General features: G+C 42.2%; 1 protein-coding gene across 1 annotated transcript in view; it reads left to right on the top strand.

Annotated features, from left to right (window-relative positions):
• LOC141242781 (uncharacterized) overlaps nt 1-24,360 on the top strand; it is a 58,472-nt gene extending 34,112 nt beyond the window's left edge. The window contains exon 5 of the mRNA XM_073668865.1: nt 22,761-24,360. Within this exon, the coding sequence (XP_073524966.1) occupies nt 22,761-23,986 (1,226 nt within the window). The 3' untranslated portion in view covers nt 23,987-24,360. The remainder of the gene's footprint in view (nt 1-22,760) is intronic.
• Nucleotides 24,361-25,491: the final 1,131 nt, after the last annotated feature.

The raw sequence follows: 25,491 nt of genomic DNA, 5'->3' as shown, positions 1-25,491 counted from the left end.
GGACGAAAAAAACACAGAGATCAAGAATACAAAGTAAGCCATCAAAATCTTAATTTTATTGGGTCAAGTTGTAACATATCAGGGTGGGAGAAAAAAGGACACAATTCCAGGTGGCAATCCGGAAAAAAAATCACTTATACACAAAAGTATAAGTTTGCAGGAAGCACCATAGCATGAAAACTCAGAAAAATGCACAGACACAAAATATATATGTATGATATGTACCAGCCGCAGATGATAAAGTACAAGTGAATAAATAAATAAGTATAAAAAGGCACCCCAAAAGAGTGGAATAAAGTGCTAGTGATTGAATGCCTAAAATGGGATATACAATATATATTCGATAAATGTCCCATATAGGTAGGTAGAAATACTTATAATTAGATCCCTATATGGAATATATATAGAGGGTGAAAAGGCCACTGTGTCTATCAAAATACTGATACTTACTGTGTTTTACCGAGGACCATTCCTCTTTCCATGCGCACATTCTGTGGTAGTGGGGAATTTTCCTTATATTTATTTATGTGAATTATCTTATACACTGCCCAAACACACTCAAATAACACATCCTAGATCTGAATGAATGAATGAAATATTCTCATTGAATACTTTGTTCTGTACAAAGTTGAATGTGCTGACAACAAAATCACATAAAAATCATCAATGGAAATCAAATTTATTAACCAATGGAGGCCTGGATTTGGAGTCACTCCCAAAATTAAAGTGGAAAAACACACTACAGGCTGATCCAACTTTGATGTAATGTCCTTTAAACAAGTCAAAATGAGGCTCAGTATTGTGTGTGGCCTCCACGTGCCTGTATGACCTCCCTACAACACCTGGGCATGCTCCTGATGAGGTTGCGGATGGTCTCCTGTGGGATTTCCTAGACCTGGACTAAAGCATCTGCCAACTCCTGGACAGTCTGTGGTGCAACGTGACGGTGGATGGAGCGAGACATGATGTTCCAGATGTGCTCAATCGGATTCAGGTCTGGGGAACGGACGGGCCAGTCCATAGCTTCAATGGCTTCATCTTGCAGGAACTGCTGACACATTCCAGCCACATGAGGTTTGGCATTGTCCTGCATTAGGAGGAACCCAGGGCCAACCGCACCAGCATATGGTCTCACAAGGGGTCTGAGGATCTCATCTCAACTACCTAATGGCAGTCAGGCTAACTCTGGCGAGCACATGGAGGGCTGTGCGGCCCTCAAAAGAAATGCCACCCCGCACTATTACTGACCCACTGCCAAGCCTGTCATGCTGAAGGATGTTGCAGGCAGCACATCGCTCTCCACGGCGTCTCCAGACTCTGTCATGTCTGTCACATGTGCTCAGTGTGAACCTGCTTTCATCTGTGAAGAGCACAGGATGCCAGTGGTGACTTTGCCAATCCTGGTGTTCTGTGGCAAATGCCAAGCGTCCTGCACGGTGTTGGGCTGTGAGCACAACCCCTATCTGTGGATGTCGGGCCCTCATACCACCCTCATGGAGTCGGTTTCTAACTTTGTGCAGACACATGCACATTTGTGGCCTGCTGGAGGTCATTTTGCAGGGCTCTGGCAGTGCTCCTCCTGTTCCTCCTTGCACAAAGGCGGAGGTAGCGTTCCTGCTGCTGGGTTGTTTCCCTCCTACGGCCTCCTCCATGTCTCCTGGTGTACTGGCCTGTCTCCTGATAGCGCCTCCAGCCTCTGGACACTACGCTGACAGACACAGCAAACCTTCTTGCCACAGCTTGCATTGATGTGCCGTCCTGGATGAGCTGCACTACCTGAGCAACTTCTGTGGGTTGGAGAGTCCATCTCGTGCTACCGCGAGTGTGAAAGCACAACCAACATTCAAAAGTGACCAAAACATCAGCCATAAAGCATTGGTACTGAGATGTGGTCTGTGGTCCCCACCTGCAGAACCACTCCTTTATTGAGTGTGTCTTGATAATTACCAATAATTATCATCTATTGTCTATTCTACACTGTGTTCCAAATTAGTATGCAAATAATATTTTCTCAGATTTTCCCAAATTACCTATATGAATTGCAGTCATTATAATTTTCCAGTCAAATAACTATTAGAGTACAATTGAAAGGTTTTTGTACAAACTGCCTATGATAACAGTATATTTTAAAAAATAAAACACTCAAACTGCACTCGAAATGCATGTTCCAAATTATTCTGCACAGCAGAGTTTTCAACCTTTTCATTTTAATAAAGAACAAAAAAATGGTCATTTTTGAAATTATAAGCATTAGCAGGTTATTACAAACTGAAATCAAACAGTTTTCAACTCAAAACTTTATTCTAGGTGATGTTACATTTGCACATAGGACCCCTTGTTCGAAAGGAGCTTCTGAACTCTCTCGTCCATTGAATTTGTCAGGTTTTGGATGGTTTCTGCTTCAATTGTTTTGCATGAGGACAGAATACCCTCCCAGAGCTGTTGCTTAGATGTGAACTGCCTCCCGCCATCATAGACACTCCTTTTGATGATGCTCCAGAGGTTCTCAATGGGGTAGAGGTCAGGGGAGCATGGGTGCCACACCATAAGTTTGCCCCCTTTTAGGCCCACAGCAGCCAGAGATGCAGATGTGTTATGTGCAGCATTTGCTGATGCTGGCCTGGCAGGTGATGCAAATGGCCTTTTTGGGGTTATCGGCAGAGTCTTTAAAAAACAACCAGACTCGGGAAGACCTAACAGTTGTACTGGCAACTTCCTTTGTGTTGGTGTTATGGGGAACGGTTGCCTGCTTCTGTCTGCGGCCACCACACTGCTTCTTCTTGCCTGTTGGGGTACTCTGCCTCCCCCCCCTCCCTGTGTGCTGCTGGCCTCGCTCTGCATGTACTCCTACCAGGTTGAGTCATTTACTAATTCATCCACAGCCTCGTCTTCCACTTCCGCACCCTGGTCCTCCTCCTGACTTTCTGACAAATGTGTCTCATCATCGTCCACCTCTTGTGACATTTTCCCACCGTCGCCTTTGTGTGACTGTGGCTGTTCAAATATTTGGGCATCGCTACATGCGATCTCCTCTTGCCTTTAAGTCCTCTATATCTGTGTGGATAAAGTCCTCTGTATCTGTGTGGATAAAGTCCTCTGTATCTGTGTGGATACAGTCCTCTGTATCTGTATGGATACAGTCCTCTGTATCTGTGTGGATAAAGTCCTCTGTATTGTGTGGATAAAGTCCTCTGTATCTATGTGGATAAAGTCCTCTGTATCTGTGTGGATACAGTCCTTTGTATCTGTGTGGATACAGTCCTCTGTATCTGTGTGGATAAAGTCCTCTGTATCTGTGTGAATAAAGTCCTTTGTATCTGTGTGAATACAGTCCTCTGTATCTCTGTGGATAAAGTCCTCTGTATCTTTGTGGATACAGCCCTCTGTATCTGTGTGGATACAGTCTTCTGTATCTGTGTGGATACAGTCCTCTGTATCTGTGTGGATAAAGTCCTCTGTATCTGTGTGAATAAAGTCCTTTGTATCTGTGTGAATACAGTCCTCTGTATCTCTGTGGATAAAGTCCTCTGTATCTGTGTGGATACAGTCCTCTGTATCTTTGTGGATAAAGTCCTCTGTATCTGTGTGAATAAAGTCCTCTGTATCTGTGTGGATACAGTCCTCTGTATCTGTGTGGATAAAGTCCTCTGTATCTGTGTGGATACAGTCCTCTGTATCTGTGTGGATAAAGTCCTCTGTATTGTGTGGATAAAGTCCTCTGTATCTGTGTGGATAAAGTCCTCTGTATCTGTGTGGATACAGCCCTCTGTGTCTGTGTGGATAAAGTCCTCTGTATCTGTGTGAATAAAGTCCTCTGTATCTTTGTGGATACCATCCTCTGTATCTGTGTGGATACAGTCCTCTGTATCTGTGTGGATACAGTCCTCTGTATCTGTGTGGATACAGTCCTCTATATCTGTGTGAATAAAGTCCTCTGTATCTGTGTGGATACAGCCCTCTGTATCTGTGTGGATACAGTCCTCTGTATCTGTGTGGATACAGTCCTCTGTGTCTGTGTGGATACAGTCCTCTGTATCTGTGTGGATACAGTCCTCTGTGTCTGTGTGGATACAGTCCTCTGTATCTGTGTGGATACTGTCCTCTGTATCTGTGTGGATACAGTCCTCTGTATCTGTGTGGATACAGTCCTCTATATCTGTGTGAATAAAGTCCTCTGTATCTGTGTGGATACAGCCCTCTGTATCTGTGTGGATACAGTCCTCTATATCTGTGTGAATAAAGTCCTCTGTATCTGTGTGGATACAGTCCTCTGTATCTGTGTGGATAAAGTCCTCTGTATCTGTGTGAATAAAGTCCTCTATCTGTGTGGATACAGTCCTTTGTATCTGTGTGGATACAGTCCTCTGTAGCTGTGTGGATAAAGTCCTCTGTATCTGTGTGAATAAAGTCCTTTGTATCTGTGTGAATACAGTCCTCTGTATCTCTGTGGATAAAGTCCTCTGTATCTTTGTGGATACAGCCCTCTGTATCTGTGTGGATACAGTCCTCTGTATCTGTGTGGATACAGTCCTCTGTATCTGTGTGGATAAAGTCCTCTGTATCTGTGTGGATAAAGTCCTCTGTATCTTTGTGGATACAGTCCTCTGTATCTGTGTGGATACAGTCCTCTGTATCTGTGTGGATACAGTCCTCTGTATCTGTGTGGATACAGTCCTCTGTATCTGTGTGGATAAAGTCCTCTGTATCTGTGTGAATAAAGTCCTCTGTATCTGTGTGGATACAGTCCTTTGTATCTGTGTGGATACAGTCCTCTGTATCTGTGTGGATAAAGTCCTCTGTATCTGTGTGAATAAAGTCCTTTGTATCTGTGTGAATACAGTCCTCTGTATCTCTGTGGATAAAGTCCTCTGTATCTTTGTGGATACAGCCCTCTGTATCTGTGTGGATACAGTCCTCTGTATCTGTGTGGATAAAGTCCTCTGTATCTGTGTGGATAAAGTCCTCTGTATCTGTGTGGATACAGTCCTCTGTATCTGTGTGGATAAAGTCCTCTGTATTGTGTGGATAAAGTCCTCTGTATCTGTGTGGATAAAGTCCTCTGTATCTGTGTGGATACAGTCCTCTGTATCTGTGTGGATAAAGTCCTCTGTATTGTGTGAATAAAGTCCTCTGTATCTGTGTGGATACAGTCCTCTGTATCTGTGTGGATAAAGTCCTCTGTATCTGTGTGGATAAAGTCCTCTGTATCTGTGTGAATAAAGTCCTCTGTATCTGTGTGGATACAGTCCTCTGTATCTGTGTGGATACAGTCCTCTGTATCTGTGTGGATAAAGTCCTCTGTATCTGTGTGGATACAGTCCTCTGTATCTGTGTGAATACAGTCCTCTGTATCTGTGTGGATACAGTCCTCTGTATCTGTGTGGATAAAGTCCTCTGTATTGTGTGGATAAAGTCCTCTCTATCTATGTGGATAAAGTCCTCTGTATCTGTGTGGATACAGCCCTCTGTGTCTGTGTGGATAAAGTCCTCTGTATCTGTGTGAATAAAGTCCTCTGTATCTTTGTGGATACCATCCTCTGTATCTGTGTGGATACAGTCCTCTGTATCTGTGTGGATACAGTCCTCTATATCTGTGTTAATAAAGTCCTCTGTATCTGTGTGGATACAGCCCTCTGTATCTGTGTGGATACAGTCCTCTGTATCTGTGTGGATACAGTCCTCTGTGTCTGTGTGGATACAGTCCTCTGTATCTGTGTGGATACAGTCCTCTGTGTCTGTGTGGATACAGTCCTCTGTATCTGTGTGGATACTGTCCTCTGTATCTGTGTGGATACAGTCCTCTGTATCTGTGTGGATACAGTCCTCTATATCTGTGTGAATAAAGTCCTCTGTATCTGTGTGGATACAGCCCTCTGTATCTGTGTGGATACAGTCCTCTGTATCTGTGTGGATACAGTCCTCTGTATCTGTGTGGATACAGTCCTCTGTATCTGTGTGGATAAAGTCCTCTGTATCTGTGTGAATAAAGTCCTCTGTATCTGTGTGGATACAGTCCTTTGTATCTGTGTGGATACAGTCCTCTGTATCTGTGTGGATACAGTCCTCTGTATCTGTGTGGATACAGTCCTCTGTATCTGTGTGGATACAGTCCTCTGTATGTGTGTGGATACAGTCCTTTGTATCTGTGTGGATACAGTCCTCTGTATCTGTGTGGATACAGTCCTCTGTATCTGTGTGGATACAGTCCTCTGTATCTCTGTGGATAAAGTCCTCTGTATCTGTGTGGATACAGTCCTCTGTATCTTTGTGGATAAAGTCCTCTGTATCTGTGTGGATACAGTCCTCTGTATCTGTGTGAATAAAGTCCTCTGTATCTGTGTGGATACAGACCTCTGTATCTGTGTGGATAAAGTCCTCTGTATCTGTGTGGATACAGTCCTCTGTATCTGTGTGGATAAAGTCCTCTGTATTGTGTGGATAAAGTCCTCTGTATCTGTGTGGATAAAGTCCTCTGTATCTGTGTGGATACCATCCTCTGTATCTGTGTGAATAAAATCCTCTGTATCTGTGTGAATAAAGTCCTCTGTATCTGTGTGGATACAGTCCTCTGTATCTGTGTGAATAAAGTCCTCTGTATCTGTGTGGATACAGCCCTCTGTGTCTGTGTGGATAAAGTCCTCTGTATCTGTGTGAATAAAGTCCTCTGTATCTTTGTGGATACCATCCTCTGTATCTGTGTGGATACAGTCCTCTGTATCTGTGTGGATACAGTCCTCTGTATCTGTGTGGATACTGTCCTCTATATCTGTGTGAATAAAGTCCTCTGTATCTGTGTGGATACAGCCCTCTGTATCTGTGTGGATACAGTCCTCTGTATCTGTGTGGATACAGTCCTCTGTGTCTGTGTGGATACAGTCCTCTGTATCTGTGTGGATACAGTCCTTTGGGTCTGTGTGGATACAGTCCTCTGTATCTGTGTGGATACAGTCCTCTGTATCTGTGTGGATACTGTCCTCTGTATCTGTGTGGATACAGTCCTCTGTATCTGTGTGGATATAGTCCTCTATATCTGTGTGAATAAAGTCCTCTGTTTCTGTGTGGATTCATCCCTCTGTATCTGTGTGGATACAGTCCTCTGTATCTGTTTGGATACAGTCCTCTGTATCTGTGTGGATACAGTCCTCTGTATCTGTGTGGATAAAGTCCTCTGTATCTGTGTGAATAAAGTCCTCTGTATCTGTGTGGATACAGTCCTTTGTATCTGTGTGGATACAGTCCTCTGTATCTGTGTGGATAAAGTCCTCTGTATCTGTGTGAATAAAGTCCTTTGTATCTGTGTGAATACAGTCCTCTGTATCTCTGTGGATAAAGTCCTCTGTATCTTTGTGGATACATCCCTCTGTATCTGTGTGGATACAGTCCTCTGTATCTGTGTGGATACAGTCCTCTGTGTCTGTGTGGATACAGTCCTCTGTATCTGTGTGGATAAAGTCCTCTGTATCTGTGTGGATAAAGTCCTCTGTATCTTTGTGGATACAGTCCTCTGTATCTGTGTGGATACAGTCCTCTGTATCTGTGTGGATACAGTCCTCTCTATCTGTGTGGATAAAGTCCTCTGTATCTGTGTGGATAAAGTCCTCTGTATCTGTGTGGATACAGTCCTCTGTATCTGTGTGGATAAAGTCCTCTGTATCTGTGTGAATAAAGTCCTCTGTATCTGTGTGGATACAGTCCTTTGTATCTGTGTGGATACAGTCCTCTGTATCTGTGTGGATAAAGTCCTCTGTATCTGTGTGAATAAAGTCCTTTGTATCTGTTTGAATACAGTCCTCTGTATCTCTGTGGATAAAGTCCTCTGTATCTTTGTGGATAAAGTCCTCTGTATCTGTGTGGATACAGTCCTCTGTATCTGTGTGAATAAAGTCCTCTGTATCTGTGTGGATACAGTCCTCTGTATCTGTGTGGATAAAGTCCTCTGTATCTGTGTGGATACAGTCCTCTGTATCTGTGTGGATAAAGTCCTCTGTATTGTGTGGATAAAGTCCTCTGTATCTGTGTGGATAAAGTCCTCTGTATCTGTGTGGTACAGCCCTCTGTGTCTGTGTGGATAAAGTCCTCTGTATCTGTGTGAATAAAGTCCTGTGTATCTTTGTGGATACAGTCCTCTGTATCTGTGTGGATAAAGTCCTCTGTATTGTGTGGATAAAGTCCTCTGTATCTGTGTGGATAAAGTCCTCTGTATCTGTGTGGATACAGCCCTCTGTGTCTGTGTGGATAAAGTCCTCTGTATCTGTGTGAATAAAGTCCTCTGTATCTGTGTGGATACAGTCCTCTGTGTCTGTGTGGATAAAGTCCTCTGTATCTGTGTGGATAAAGTCCTCTGTATCTTTGTGGATACAGTCCTCTGTATCTGTGTGGATACAGTCCTCTGTATCTGTGTGGATAAAGTCCTCTGTATCTGTGTGGATAAAGTCCTCTGTATCTGTGTGGATACAGTCCTCTGTATCTGTGTGGATGAAGTCCTCTGTATCTGTGTGAATAAAGTCCTCTGTATCTGTGTGGATACAGTCCTTTGTATCTGTGTGGATACAGTCCTCTGTATCTGTGTGGATAAAGTCCTCTGTATCTGTGTGAATAAAGTCCTTTGTATCTGTGTGAATACAGTCCTCTTTATCTCTGTGGATAAAGTCCTCTGTATCTTTGTGGATAAAGTCCTCTGTATCTGTGTGGATACAGTCCTCTGTATCTGTGTGAATAAAGTCCTCTGTATCTGTGTGGATACAGTCCTCTGTATCTGTGTGGATAAAGTCCTCTGTATCTGTGTGGATACAGTCCTCTGTATCTGTGTGGATAAAGTCCTCTGTATTGTGTGGATAAAGTCCTCTGTATCTGTGTGGATAAAGTCCTCTGTATCTGTGTGGTACAGCCCTCTGTGTCTGTGTGGATAAAGTCCTCTGTATCTGTGTGAATAAAGTCCTCTGTATCTTTGTGGATACAGTCCTCTGTATCTGTGTGGATAAAGTCCTCTGTATTGTGTGGATAAAGTCCTCTGTATCTGTGTGGATAAAGTCCTCTGTATCTGTGTGGATACAGCCCTCTGTGTCTGTGTGGATAAAGTCCTCTGTATCTGTGTGAATACAGTCCTCTGTATCTGTGTGGATACAGTCCTCTGTATCTGTGTGGATACAGTCCTCTGTATCTGTGTGGATACAGTCCTCTGTATCTGTGTGGATACAGTCCTCTGTATCTGTGTGGATACAGTCCTCTGTATCTGTGTGGATACAGTCCTCTGTATCTGTGTGGATAAAGTCCTCTGTATCTTTGTGGATAAAGTCCTCTGTATCTGTGTGGATAAAGTCCTCTGTATCTTTGTGGATAAAGTCCTCTGTATCTGTGTGGATACAGTCCTCTGTATCTTTGTGGATAAAGTCCTCTGTATCTGTGTGGATAAAGTCCTCTGTATCTGTGTGGATAAAGTCCTCTGTATCTTTGTGGATAAAGTCCTCTGTATCTGTGTGGATAAAGTCCTCTGTATCTTTGTGGATAAAGTCCTCTGTGTCTGTGTGGATACAGTCCTCTATATCTGTGTGGATACAGTCCTCTGTATCTGTGTGGATACAGTCCTCTGTATCTGTGTGGATAAAGTCCTCTGTATCTGTGTGGATACAGTCCTCTGTATCTGTGTGGATACAGTCCTCTGTATCTGTGTGGATACAGTCCTCTATATCTTTGTGGATACAGTCCTCTGTATCTGTGTGAATACAGTCCTCTGTATCTGTGTGGATACAGTCCTCTATATCTGTGTGGATACAGTCCTCTGTGTCTGTGTGGATACAGTCCTCTGTATCTGTGTGGATACTGTCCTCTGTATCTGTGTGGATACAGTCCTCTGTATCTGTGTGGATACAGTCCTCTGTATCTGTGTGGATACAGTCCTCTGTATCTGTGTGGATACAGTCCTCTATATCTGTGTGGATACAGTCCTCTGTATCTGTGTGAATACAGTCCTCTGTATCTGTGTGGATACAGTCCTCTATATCTGTGTGGATACAGTCCTCTGTGTCTGTGTGGATACAGTCCTCTGTATCTGTGTGGATACTGTCCTCTGTATCTGTGTGGATACAGTCCTCTGTATCTGTGTGGATACAGTCCTCTGTATCTGTGTGGATACAGTCCTCTGTATCTGTGTGGATAAAGTCCTCTATATCTGTGTGGATACAGTCCTCTGTATCTGTGTGGATACAGTCCTCTGTATCTTTGTGGATACAGTCCTCTGTATCTGTGTGGATACAGTCCTCTATATCTGTGTGGATACAGTCCTCTATATCTGTGTGGATAAAGTCCTCTGTATCTTTGTGGATAAAGTCCTCTGTATCTGTGTGGATACAGTCCTCTGTATCTTTGTGGATAAAGTCCTCTGTATCTGTGTGAATAATGTCCTCTGTATCTGTGTGGATACAGTCCTCTGTATCTGTGTGGATACAGTCCTCTGTATCTGTGTGGATACAGTCCTCTCCTCTCTACATTCTGTGAATAAGTCAATTAGACTAAGGGTTACATGTGCAAGAGACACATGCACATCGCGCAAAGTAAGTAGTATTATAACTCCATTACCTTGGGCCATGCTGGGAAGGTTAGTGGCGGCGTGGAAGAAGTTCTGGGGATATGTATCTGCTACCCATTTTTAGACTATAGTCCATCACTATATCTTTAAATCTTTATCATTGGATTGTACACTGTCTATAGGGAGAGCTATCATATGATATATCACTCCAGTGCCCATTGATGGAATACTTTCTCTGTGACCTCCTGATGAAGGGACGTCTGTTTGGGTGTATATTTGGATTTTTATATTAATAGCCATGAGACATATACATATGTCATCGCAGACTTTCTTTAATTAATTTTCTTATATTTTGTGGCTGGCTGAAAAGGTTAACAATCATTATTTATTGATTGTTACATAGGGGATATAAGTCTCTTTGCAGGGTTCTTCCATGCTACCCTGTTTTTCTTCTCTAGCTGCCCTCCCCCTCCCTGTAACTCCTCCCCCATCATTTACTTATTCATATTTGAGAGTAATTAATTTTTTGTATAATCAATATTTTTCAATAAAGTTAATATTTTTACGATTAAATCCCATTTGGTGTTGTTTTGGAGATAACCTATAGGTATATGGAGGGATTTGTAACCCAACTCAGTGGTCCTCCTTTTTGTACATAAACAGCATGAGACCCCCATAGCCTCCCCATGTTCAGCATGAGTTCCCTATAGCCTGCCCATGTCCAGAATGAGACCCCCACAGCCTCCCTATATACAGTATGAACCCCCATAGCTTCCCCATGTCCAGCATGAGACCCCCATAGCCTCCCCATGTCCTGCATGAGATCCCCATAGCATTCCCATGTTCAGCATGAGACCCCCATAGCCTCCCCATATCCAGCATGAGATCCCCATAGCCTCTGTATTTCCAGCATGAGACCCCCATAGCCTCCCCATGTCTAGCACGAGACCCCCATAGCCTCTGCATTTCCAGCATGAGTCCCCTATAGCCTCCCCATGTCCAGAATGAAACCCCCATAGCCTCCCTATATACAGTATGAACCCCTCATAACTTCCCCATGTCCAGCATGAGACCCCCATAGCCTCTCCATGTCCAGTATGAGACCCCCATAGCATCCCCAAGTCCAGCATGAGACCCCCCATAGCCTTCCCATGTCCAGCACGAGATCCCCATAGCCTCCCCATGTCCAACATGAGATCCCCATATCCTCCCCATGTCCAGAATGAAACCCCCATAGCCTCCCTATATACTGTATGAACCCCTCATAACTTCCCCATGTCCAGCATGAGACCCCCATAGCCTCTCCATGTCCAGTATGAGACCCCCATAGCCTTCTCATGTCAAGCACGAGACCCCCATAGCATCCCCATGTTCAGCATGAGACCCCCAAAGCCTTCCCATGTCCAGCACGAGACCCCATAGCCTCACCTTGTCCAGCATGAGACCCCCATATCCTCCCCATGTCCAGCGCTCTGCTCTTGTCTCCGATGCATTAACTCTCCACAATGTACAGCTGACGCGATGAAATGACATCATCACATCAGCTGTTTCTCATGCTGATCGGTGGAAGAAGGGGCTGGCGGCCCCTCCTCCACCAGTGCATTCACCGCGGATGGAGATTCACCGCGGATGGAGTCGGCGGTTGGGTGGAATAGGGCACGGTGCGGCCCGTGGACCACTGTTATCAGCCCCTATGCTGTCTTGGACCAGAAGGGAACAGCCAGAGGGCCGAGTGAGGCCCGGGGCCCACACTTTGCCCAGGTCTGCATTATAATATTAACCTGCAGGTAATTGATAGATAGATAATTGATTGAGAGATAATAGATAAATAGAGATATAGATAATATGGGATAGATAGAAAGATAGATAATAGATAGATAATACATATATGATAAATACATGGATGATAGACAGATGATAAATAGATAGATTTAGATAATAGATATATGATAGGTAATAGATAGATGATAAATAGATAGATGATATATAATAGATAGATGATAGATTATAGATAGATAGATAATACATATACAGTGCCTACAAGTAGTATTCAACCCCCTGCAGATTTAGCTGGTTTGATAAGATGCAAATAAGTTAGAGCCTTCAAACTGCAAACGAGAGTAGGATTTATGAACAGAAGCATAAATCTTACAAACCAAAAAGTTATGTTGCTCAGTTGAATTTTAATAAATTTTAAACATAAAAGTGTGGGTCAATTATTATACAACCCCTATGTTTAATATTTTGTGGAATAACCCTTGTTTGCAATTACAGCTAATAATCGTCTTTTATAAGACCTGATCAGGCCGGCACAGGTCTGTGGAGTTATCTTGGCCCACTCCTCCATGCAGATCTTCTCCAAGTTATCTAGGTTCTTTGGGTGTCTCATGTGGACTTTATTCTTGAGCTCCTTCCACAAGATTTCAATTGGGTTAAGGTCAGGAGACTGACTAGGCCACTCCAACACCTTGACTTTTTCCCTCTTGAACCAGGCCTTGGTTTTCTTGGCTGTGTGCTTTGGGTCATTGTCTTGTTGGAAGATGAAATTACGACCCATCTTAAGATCCTTGATGGAGGAGTGGAGGTTCTTTGCCAAAATCTCCAGGTAGGCCGTGCTATCCATCTTCCCATGGATGCGGACCAGATGGCCAGGCCCCTTGGCTGAGAAACAGCCCCACAGCATGATGCTGCCACCACCATGCTTGACTGTAGGGATGGTATTCTTGGGGTCGTATGCAGTGCCACCCAGTCTCCAAACGTCACGTGTGTGGATGGCACCAAAGATCTCGATCTTGGTCTCATCAGACCATAGAACCTTGAACCAGTCTGTCTCAGAGTCCTCCAAGTGATCATGAGCAAACTGTAGACGAGCCTTGACATGACGCTTTGAAAGTAAAGGTACCTTACGGGCTCGTCTGGAACGGAGACCATTGCGGTGGAGTACGTTACTTATGGTATTGACTGAAACCAATGTCCCCACTGCCATGAGATCTTCCCGGAGCTCCTTCCTTGTTGTCCTTTGGTTAGCCTTGACTCTTCGGACAAGCCTGGCCTCGGCACGGGAGGAGACTTTCAAAGGCTGTCCAGGCCGTGGAAGGCTAACAGTAGTTCCATAAGCCTTCCACTTACGGATGATGCTCCCAACAGTGGAGACAGGTAAGCCCAACTCCTTGGAAAGGGTTTTGTACCCCTTGCCAGCCTTGTGACCCTCCACGATCTTGTCTCTGATGGCCTTGGAATGCTCCTTTGTCATTCCCATGTTGACCATGTCTGAGTGCTGTTCACAAGTTTGGGGAGGGTCTTAAATAGTCAGAAAAGGCTGGCAAAAGAGATCTTTAATCCACACATGTGAAGCTCATTATTCTTGGTGCCTGAACTACTTCTTACTACTTTAGGGGGACCAAACAGAATTCTTGTGGTTTGAGGGGTTGAATAATAAATGACACTCTGAATTAACTTTTAACGTTTTAAAAAAAAAAAAAAACAAAATTTGCTGCAGTGCATTTCCCACTTCCAGGCTGATCTACAGTACAAATGTCACAATGCCAAGTTAATTCCGCATGTGTCAACCAGCTAAATCTGCAGGGGGTTGAATACTACTTGTAGGCACTGTATATATATATATATATATATATATATATATATATATATGGGGTCCAATAATGAGCATGACATTTTGGAATCCATAAATAAAAAACCTTTATTACAAAATGGTTACAATGGCACAACAAGCACAAGAATGCCCACATTCAGAATGGTAAATCAAGAACTAGTACATCAAACACCAAATATGCATAAAAACAATATCTATACAACGAATGAGAAAAATAGAGGCGAGGACCGCCAACCCATATGTAATATAATGACCTATCATTACAACATCATAGCGAAAGATATGAACAAATATTATGTGTAGATGAAAGGAGGCGCCAATTAAGATGCACACTATCTAGTGCAATGTGCCCACCAGTTATGCAAGAAATATATAATATAACAATAACATATAATGTAAAGCATGTGCTGGTGTTAGAGGACATGCACACCAGACGGACACAGAAAATAATGTTGCTATGTTGCTGAATGTAAAAGCACCTAAAGAGGGGCCACCACAAATGTAAAGGGGAGTAGTTGTAAAGGTCTCATAATGGGAGAAAAAGGAAGTAAAGCGGCATAATATACCTGATAGGCAGTCCAGGAACTGAATGTGGAGCGCTCCCCGACGCGCGTTTCGGACGCAAAGTCCTTCGTCAGGGGGTAATGATAGGTCATTATATTACATATGGGTTGGCGGTCCTCGCCTCTATTTTTCTCATTCGTTGTATAGATATTGTTTTTATGCATATTTGGTATTTGATATACTGGTTCTTGATTTACCATTCTGAATGTGGGCATTCTTGTGCTTGTTGTGCCATTGTAACCATTTTGTAATAAAGGTTTTTTATTTATGGATTCCAAAATGTCATGCTCATTATTGGACCCCACGTTCGGTGATTCTCTCGGTTGCTGTGTGTTTTAACCGAATGGTCTGCCATTCATATTGCATGTCCATATAGCACACAACTTGTGATACTATGGGTATTTTACACTGACCAACTGGTCCTTGCTGAAAAACCCTTATATATATGTGGCTATATCCTTGGTGTCTTTTGCATATATATATACAGTTATATGAAAAAGTTTGGGCACCCCTATTAATCTTAAGCTTATTGTTTTATAAAAATTGGTGTTTTTGCAACAGCTATTTCAGTTTGATATATGTAATAACTGTTGGACACAGTAATGTTTCTGCCTTGAAATGAGGTTTATTGTACTAACAGAAAATGTGCAATCTGCATTCAAACAAAATTTGACAGGTGCATAAGTATGGGCACCTCACCAGAAAAGTGACATTAATATTTAGTAGATCCTCCTTTTGCAAAAATAACAGCCTCTAGTCGATTCCTGTAGCTTTTAATGAGTTCCTGGATCCTGGATGAAGGTATTTTTGACCATTCCTCTTTACAAAACAATTCCAGTTCAGTTAAGTTTGATGGTCGCCGAGCATGGACAGCCCTCTTCAAATGATCCCACAGATGTTCAATGATATTCAGGTCGGGGGACTGGGATGGCCATTGCAGAACATTGTAATTGTTCCTCTGCATGGATGCCTGAGTAGATTTGGAGCGGTGTTTTGGATCATTGTCTTGCTGAAAGATCCATCCCCTGCGTAACTTCAACTTTATCACTGATTCTTGAACATTATTGTAAAGAATCTGCTGATACTGAGTGGAATCCATGCGTCCCTCAACTTTAACAAGATTCCCGGTGCCGGCATTGGCCATACAGCCCCAAAGCATGATGGAACCTCCACCAAATTTTACTGTGGGTAGCAAGTGTTTTTCTTGGAATGCTGTGTTTTTTTGTCGCCATGCATAACGCCTTTTTGTATGACCAAACAACTCAATCTTGGTTTCATCAGTCCACAGGACCTTCTTCCAAAAAGAAATTGGCTTCTCCAAATGTGCTTTCGCATACCTCAGCCGACTCTGTTTGTGGCGTGCTTGCAGAAACGGCTTCTTTCGCATCACTCTCCCATACAGCTTCTCCTTGTGCAAAGTAGGTTGTATAGTTGACCGATGCACAGTGACACCATCTGCAGCAAGTTGATGCTGCAGCTCTCTGGAGGTGGTCTGAGGATTGTCCTTGACTGATCTCACCATTCTTCTTCTCTGCCTTTCTGATGTTTTTCTTGGCCTGCCACTTCTGGCCTTAACAAGAACTGTCCCTGTGTTCTTCCATTTCCTTACTATGTTCCTCACAGTGGAAACTGACAGGTTAAATCTCTGAGACAGCTTTTTGTATCCTTCCCCTGAACAACTATGTTGAATAATCTTTGTTTTCAGATCATTTGACAGTTGTTTTGAGGAGCCCATGATGCCACTCTTCAGAGGAGATTCAAACAGGAGAACAACTTGCAAGTGGCCACTTTAAGTAGCTTTTGTCATGACTGCATACACCTGGCTATGAAGTTCAAAGCTCAATGAGGTTACAAAACCAAAAAAAGTGCTTTAGTAAGTCAGTAAAAAGTAGGTAGGAGTATTTAAAACTAGAAAATGATAAGGGTGCCCATACTTATGCACCTGTCAAATTTTGTTTGAATGCAGATTGCACATTTTCTGTTAGTACAATAAACCTCATTTCAAGACTGAAACATTACTGTGTCCAACAGTTATTACATATATCAAACTGAAATAGCTGTTGCAAAAACACAAATTTTTATAAAACATTAAGCTTAAGATTAATAGGGGTGCCCAAACTTTTTCATATGACTGTATATATATATATATATATATATGTAGATATATATGTGTAGATATATGATAGATAGATAGATAGATAGATAATACATATATTATATATATGGATAGATAGATAATAGATAGAAAATAGATATATAATATATAGATGATAGATAATAGATAGATAATAGATATATGATAAATACATAGATGATAGATAATAGAGAGATGATAGATAGATGATAGATTATAGATAGATATATGGATAGATAGATGATAGATGATAAATAGATAGATGATAGATAATTGATAGATAGAGAATAGATAGATGATATAGATAGATAGATAATAGATAGATAAATAATATGATAGATATTAGATAGATAATAGATAGATAGATAATAGATGGATGATAGATAATAGATAGATAATAGGTAAATGGATAGATAATAGATAGTTAAATAGATGATAGAGATATAGATAATAGATAGATAGATGATATATAGATAATAGATCGACGGTAGATAATAGATAGATAATAGATAGATAATAGATGATAGATAGATGATAGATAATATATACAGTATACAAATAAACCATTAACATATTTTATTGGCTGTAAAAAGACTGTTACGTTCTTTGTATTGTTAAATTACCTGAATTATTTTATAACTTCCGTAATCCCAACTGATAGCACATAGGTATCTCTGTGTGACCTGAAGATGTATGAAGAGCTCTACCACATTATTGCTTTATACCGGCATCACAATGCTATTAATGTTTTTGGGCGATACACACAGATGCCGCTCTGCCGCAGACTGGGATCCACTAGACACCAGACACCTTGAGAAAGGCCTATGATAGGCCGAAACGTTGGAAATATCTGATTTCATTAGGGGTCTATCAAAATTAAGAAAACTTTCTTTGCTTCATTGCATAATAAAAAAATCATTTTCATGATAATTTGTTTGCTGGAATATATATATATTTTTTGACTGTTTCACTATTTTACTCCTGAGCACCACAAGCAGTGAGCGCCCATTATTCACTTACTATTAATTTTATTATTACACAGAATTGTAAATATTTTACACCAACTCATCTTCAATCCACTCAGATTCCCACAATATGAGATACTAATAATTTATCTATATAATTTTCCTAGAGAAGAATGGATAGAGACAGAAAGAAGATGGCGGAGAGGATAATGCACCTCACCATAGAGATCCTCTTCCGGCTTACTGGAGAGGTGAGAGATTCTGATGACGTCACATTACATCATTCTTATCTATGGGAATAACAGATGGACAGAACTGGAGAGGTGAGGACTCTGGAAATGTCTGGAGGGAGATTTATTACTGTGTCTCTCCATAACCAGGATTACACAGTAGTGAAGAAGACCTCTAGTGGGCGCTGTCAGGACCCTGTGTCTGAGGGATGGGGAAGACCCCTGAGCCCAATCACGGGGCCTCCACCTCACCCCCTGATACATGAGGACATCAATGACCAGAAGATCCTAGAACTCGCCTACAAGATGATTGAGCTGCTGACTGGAGAGGTGACACTGCTGGGACATTATACAGTAACTCTATGAAGGGATCGGGGGGATGACGGTATCATTGTATATGTCAGGTTCCTATAAGGTGTCAGGATGCCGCTGTCTATTTCTCCATGGAGGAGTGGGAGTATTTAGAAGGACACAAAGATCTGTACAAGGACGTCATGATGGAGGTTCCCCAGCCCCTCACATCACCAGGTAATAGGACTAAATACACACGGCCTATAATTATCTGTATGTAAAGAATGAATTCAGTCCCTGTATGTGTTTCCTCCAGATCTATCCAGTAAGAGGACAACACCAGAGAGATGTCCCCGTCCTCTTCTTCCACAGGACTGTAAACAAGAAGATCCCAATGTTCCTCAGGATCATCAGGTAGATGGAGAGAAGGTGTCATGAGATCTCCCCTATGATGTATAGACGGCTGTGAAGGTCTTGTGCTCAGTCTTGTTTTATCCACCATTATTATATGTTTTATACTTGTGTAATGAGAACGGTGGAGATGACAGGATTAGAGCTGATCATAGATGTGACTTCTCCATCTGTCTGTGACTTTTACAATATTTGTTTCAGGGTGAAGATCTGACCCATATTAATACTACAGAGACATATGTGAGGGGTGATGAGCGGTGTAAAGAGGAGATTCCTACATATGACCACCCAGGTGAGTAGTAACCACTAAATGCAGAGAAGTCACAGATTCTTCTCAGTCACCGGCTGTGGCTGCTTTATCGGTGGTGTAGTCCGGTTGTGTCACAATTGTGTGATCACAATTTTACCTCTAGACCACAACATTCTCCTCCATCCAAAAATGTTCACATTACTTTGTGTAATTGTGAAAGACCTTTTCTGTAGAATTTACAACCTGGAGGATCCACCTACCCCCTGGGATTAGGAGACGCTGACCCTTACCTGTCCAGATTTGTAAAATACAAAACCAAATGGCAGCGTACTTAGAATGTGCTGACAAGTTAGAAAATCAGTTGAAGAGAAAGTGGAGGGTAATGATGCTGTTGGCTTCCTAGATCCCTGATATCTTATTGGATGAATCTACCTTCTCTCCCTTCTTTGCTGCTGAATGTCCTCATATGGTCCCTACAAGACCAGGTCCAGCCTTTCTGGCCAAACTTCACTTTTATGATCGACAACATTAATTGTGCAGTGAGGGACAAGTGTGAATTTCTGTACAATAACAGCAGAGTTTCCCTTTATCCTGACTTTTCAATTTCTTTTTAAACCAACTAACTTCAAACAGGATAGTGATAAACTATACAGAAAACATTACACCTGTGCCATGATATATCTCTAAGCTGTGCGTGGCTGATGGCTGTAATATACATTTATTCACGCCTGCAGGAGATGTGTTGGCATGGCTCCAGCCCTGGTTTCATGGATTCACTCAACGTCATAAATTACATTATTTTTCAATCCTAAGGAATTCAGATTACTGCACAATCTCTCCTGAAATGGGGGCGCTAATACTTTCTCTACTCTTGTGCTCAGGAGTCATAGTAGCTCCAATGGTCCACCATAAATGAGTGTGACTCTGGTTTAGATTTGAAGTTCTCTTCCCTGATACATATATTGTTGTTGAGGATGTAACATATCTTTTATTCTGTATTTTTTAACAGGTTCATTTTGTATGATAGCTTTATTGTGGTGGGATCGGCCTGACTCAGTTATGTGACTCTGTAACTCTCTAGTCTTTAAAAGAAGGTCTCCATTACCTCTTCCCAATGCCCGAGGTCTAAATTTAAGACACCTCAGCTCTGCACTATTATACAAAGTTCTCTTTCAATGTCTACTATTTCTTCTTGAAACTCATCTCACAGAAAATATTGGCCCTTATCATTGTTTAGACCTCAGAGAGGTTTCACCACTAGTTACTCACTACTTACTGATGGAGACTGTTGAGTTTGATAATTTCAGTAGATGTGTTATTGTCTATAGTCACAGTTTTTGACTACAGTAGTTAGTGCCCAAAATACTCTGATTTAACCCCTTCCTGCAGCCAGTTTTGTGTTCCTATCAGGCACCATTTTCTTAATCTGATGTGTGTCACTTTATATGGTGATAACTTTGGAATTCTTCACAAAGGATAATAGGAAACAAATGGACCTTACAAATTATTTTCCAACTTCTCTTGAATCCGACAATCCCCTATATACGGTTGTACACTACTGTCTGGGCACATGGCAGGTTAAGAAGGGAAGGAGCGACATTTAGCTATTTGAATGCAGATCTTGCTAGAATAGTTTGCAGACACAATGTGTTGGGGACACTGTTCATGGTCACCTGGCAGCTCAAAAGATGGCTACCACAAACAAGCTTGGCACTATCTACTCCATTTTCCAGATACCAGGGTTTGCCTTGCTCATCACCCTTTAATCCCAAGAAGAATAGTCAGGTAACCGGGTCAAAACAAGGGGGACAGAGAAAATACAAGATCAGAAGACACAAGAGTAGTCAGTAAACGGGCCGAGGTCACAACAAGAAACAAATCCACAAGCCGGGAGCTGAGCACAGAGGACTGAACCAGAGGAGAACAAGGCTGGATCTGGCAGCTTCCGGCAATATGCTTCCAGCTTTAGTAGGGTGCGGTGCTTTCCAATTGGAATAAGCAGATTACTCCAGCTGGACAGCACACACACCCATACTGCCAGACTGGATGGTACTACAGGTCCCAGGCTACCTAATCTTAGTGGCTGGACACAGCCTGTGCCGTCCAGAGCTTCTGGTTCCGACATCTCCTCCATCACCAGTGCCACCTGCAGAATGATAAAGGTGGCGCCTGGTGACAGATGGAGACGTTGGGGCAGCAGGTCCCAAAGGAGATGGGACACACTATTTACAGAAACCTTAAAGAAGTTGTCCAGTACTTTTTATAATTGCCCCAATGTCCCCCAATGTATTTACCCTGTGCCCATAAGTCTTTTTGTAATTACCTTCTGCTGTCCTTCTTGCCTGTAAGTGACGCTATCACTGGCCGCCTACAGACATCACGTGAGGCGTGACATCAGTGACATGGTCCCCGCGGTGAATGCTAGGCTGTGGGCGGGGTTACCCCACGCGTCACACCCAGCATCCACCACGCACTTTCCCTCTCCTCATTCATTGTGAAAGCGCGCGGTGGATTCTGGGTGTGACGCGCGGGGTAACTCTGCCCACAGCCCAGCATCCACCGTGGGGACCACGTCACTGATGCCACGCCTCACTTAACGTGATATCAGTGGAAGAAAGAGCCGGCTGCAGCCGGGGGTCATGTAATGCTTGTAGGCGGCCAGCGATATTGCCGCTCACAGGCAAGAAGGACAGCAGAAGGTAATTACAAAAAGATTTATGGGCACAGGTTAAATACATTGGCGAAATTGAAAAAAAGTGCTGGACTACTTCTTTAATATAACAAAATGGCAGAAAACCAGAGTAGTAGAAATCACCATAAAGTGACTCCATTTTGGAAATTATAACCCGCAGTGAATTAATCTATAGGAGTAGTGAGTATTTTGACTCCACAGGCACTTTCCGGAAATTAGCACACAATGAATGGTGGAGAGTGAAAATTGCCCATTGGCCATTTTATTGCCCAACACATAGTGCCCAGATTCAGCTCCAGGAGACACATCATAAATTAAGTGGGTTCTTCTCACTATAGTAATGCCAAATACATGGAGGCTAAATGTGGTTTGGGCGCACTGCAAGGCTCAGAAGTGAGGGGGAGATCTGACTTTGGGAAAGCGGATTTTGCTGCATTGGTTTATGGATGAGAAGAAGTTTTTATTGGTATCATTTTTGCCTACATAACATTGTTTGATGGCTTCTTATTCCATATTTTGGAGGCAGAATGAGCAAACAGTTGAACACCACGCTCCACTGGTTCATCCTATGAGGTTTTCTATTAGACTGTGAATTGTCATTCTGTCAATAACTTGTCATTTCTACAGATGTTTTAAGTAGAAATGTTCAAAAATATAAATTTCAAAGATATTTTATTCAAAATTAATAATTGTTTTTTTCTTGGCAGATGACTGTACCAGGAGATCAGAGGGACAGCCGACATCTTCAATTTTTAAATTGGATGATCTTGAAATCCCACAGGATACAATTGAAGTGAATGCCATTACTCCAGATATACCATCTTCCCTTCACAGCAAAGATCTGTCATCTGATCCTATGAAACAGGTCCTGTCTTCTGATTCATTACCGACTACTAAGGAAAATCAAAATAAAAAAATAAGCATTACAAAACAAACTGCTCATAAAGGAAAGAAGTCATTTTCACGTTCAGAAAATGGAAATAGTTGTACCCTCGAAAAGTCTATTCTTAAACATCAAAAAATACACACAGCGGACAATAGATTTTTTTGTTCAAAATGTGGGAAATGTTTTAACCACAAATCAGATTTTGTCAAGCACCAGAGACTTCACATAGGGGAGAAGCCTTTTTCATGTTCAGAATGTGGGAAATGTTTTAACCGGAAAGCGCATCTTTATAACCACCAGAGAACCCACACAGGGGAGAAGCCCTTTTCCTGTTCAGAATGTGAGAAATGTTTTAACCATAAATCAGCTTTGGTTAATCACAAGAGAATTCACACAGGGGAGAAGCCTTTTACCTGTTCAGAATGTGAAAAATTTTTCAACCACAAAGCACATCTTAATATCCACCAGAGAACCCACACAGGAGAGAAGCCTTTTTCATGTTCAGAATGCGGGAAATGTTTTGTACAGCAATCAAGTCTTATCAAACATGAGAGAACTCACACAGGGGAGAAGCATTTTTCATGTTCAGAATGTGGGAAATGTTTTTACGATAAATCTGCTTTGGTTACGCACCAGATAATTCACACAGGGGAGAAGCCTTTTTCATGTTCCGAATGTGGGAAATGTTTTAACACTAAATCTGCTTTGGTTAAGCACCAGAGAATTCACACAGGGGAGAAGCCTTTTTCATGTTCAGAATGTGGCAAATGTTTTAACCGTAAATCATTTTTGGTTAACCACCAGAAAATTCACACAGGGGAGAAGCCTTTTTCATGTTCAGAATGTGCGAAATGTTTTCGTGACAAATCAGCTTTGGTTAAGCACCACAGAACTCACACAGGGGAGAAGCCTTTTTCATGTTCAGAATGTGGGAAATGTTTTAATGATAAATCAGCTTTGGTTACGCATCAGAGAACTCACACAGGGGAGAAACCTTTTTCATGTTCAGAATGTGGAAAATGTTTTTGTGATAAATCAGCTTTGGTTAAGCACCAGAGAACTCACACAGGGGAGAAGCCTTTTTCATGTTCAGCATGTGGGAAATGTTTTAATGATAAATCAACTTTGGTTACGCATCAGAGAACTCACACAGGGGAGAAGCCTTTTTCATGTTCAGAATGTGGGAAATGTTTTAATGATAAATCAGCTTTGATTACGCATCAGAGAACTCACACAGGGGAGAAGCCTTTTTCATGTTCAGAATGTGGGAAATGTTTTAATGATAAATCAGCTTTGGTTAAGCACCAGAGAACTCACACAGGGGAGAAGCCTTTTTCATGTTCAGAATGTGGGAAATGTTTTAACCATAAATCAGCTTTGGTTAAGCACCAGAGAACCCACACAGTGGAGAAGCCTTTTTCCTAATCTTTTTTTTTTAATCCAATATATTTTTGAGATTTTTTTTCATAATCTTTTTTTTTGACAAAACAAGAAACCAGTACATATAATAATAAGATAACATACCATAGGGATGACATACATGCATCTCTCCTATATATGCTTTCAGCTTGCCCATTACCATCTGATAACTTGCAGTTACTATATCTTACACTTAACATTCCACATTCTTGAAATCTTTTATATAACTATAATATTGTAATAAACATTATAATCCTATACACATATAGGTGTGCTATATTACCCATACCACATTTAAGGAATTCCAATACACATTACAATGAAACATTAGACCTCGCCAATACCCCCCTCCCCCATAAGTCATGGTCTCTCCAACAATAACCCCCTTGATGTCATTCCAGGTGTATCCGACCATAAACATTAAATCTTATTTTTTATATACCCCTTTTTCTAATCTGATAATATGATTTATCCTATTTTTTAGTTCACTAATTTCTGGAGGTGAGGGGTTAATCCATTTGGATGCAATATGTTTCCTAGCTTGAAATAAAATACGTGAAATCCCTATTGAAATTGGGTCAAATTCCATATCATCCTTTAATACAGGGGTCCTCAAACTACGGCCCGCGGGCCACATGCGGCCCGCCGAGGAGGTTTATCCGGCCTGCCGGGTGTTTTTGCCGCCGCTGCCTGTCCTGCTTAGCAGACGACAGTTCAATGCCGGCGGGCCCTGTAATCGTGGGCGGAACGACGATGCCGCGAGTAAAGGCGATGCGCTGCCACTCCGGAAGACTTGCTGCCCTCCGTATACAGCACAGATGACGTGATGACGTCACGCGCCTGTGCCAGAAGTAGACAGAATCGAGCAGGCGCCTATTCAGAGCAGTGGGATACATGGGTGAGTACTGGTATTTTTTTTTATTTTTAACACTGGATCCGGTCTGACATGCTTATTGGGGACATTTACCTGCCTATTGGGGACATGTACCTGCCTATTAGGGACCTATGCTGCCTATTGGGGACCTATGCTGCCTATTGGGGATATTTACCTGCCTATTGGGGACCTATGCTGCCTGTTGGATATATTTACCTGCCTATTGGGGACCTATGCTGCCAATTTGGGATATTTACCTGCCTATTGGGGACCTATCCTGCCTATTGGGAACATTTACCTGCCTATTAGGGACCTATGTTGCCTATTGGGGACATTTACCTGCCTATTGGGGACACTTACCTGCCTATTGGTGACACTTACCTGCCTATTGGGGACCTATGCTGCCTATTAGGGACATTTACCTGCCAATTGGGGACCTATCCTGCCTATTGGGGATATTTACCTGCCTATTGGGGACCTATGCTGCCTATGGGGACACTTACCTGCCTATTGGTGACACTTACCTGCCTATTGGGGACCTATGCTGCCTATTAGGGACATTTACCTGCCTATTGGGGACATTTACCTGCCTATTGCGGCCCTATGCTGCCTATTGGGGACATTTACCTGCCTATTG

This window comes from Phyllobates terribilis, unplaced genomic scaffold (genome assembly GCF_046119375.1).
Source record: "Phyllobates terribilis strain yellow unplaced genomic scaffold, ASM4611937v1 Scaffold_1059__1_contigs__length_443036, whole genome shotgun sequence".
Classification (NCBI taxonomy): domain Eukaryota; kingdom Metazoa; phylum Chordata; class Amphibia; order Anura; family Dendrobatidae; genus Phyllobates; species Phyllobates terribilis.
The sequence above is the reverse complement of the archived record's forward strand: the minus strand, read 5'-3'. Positions and strand labels throughout refer to the sequence as shown.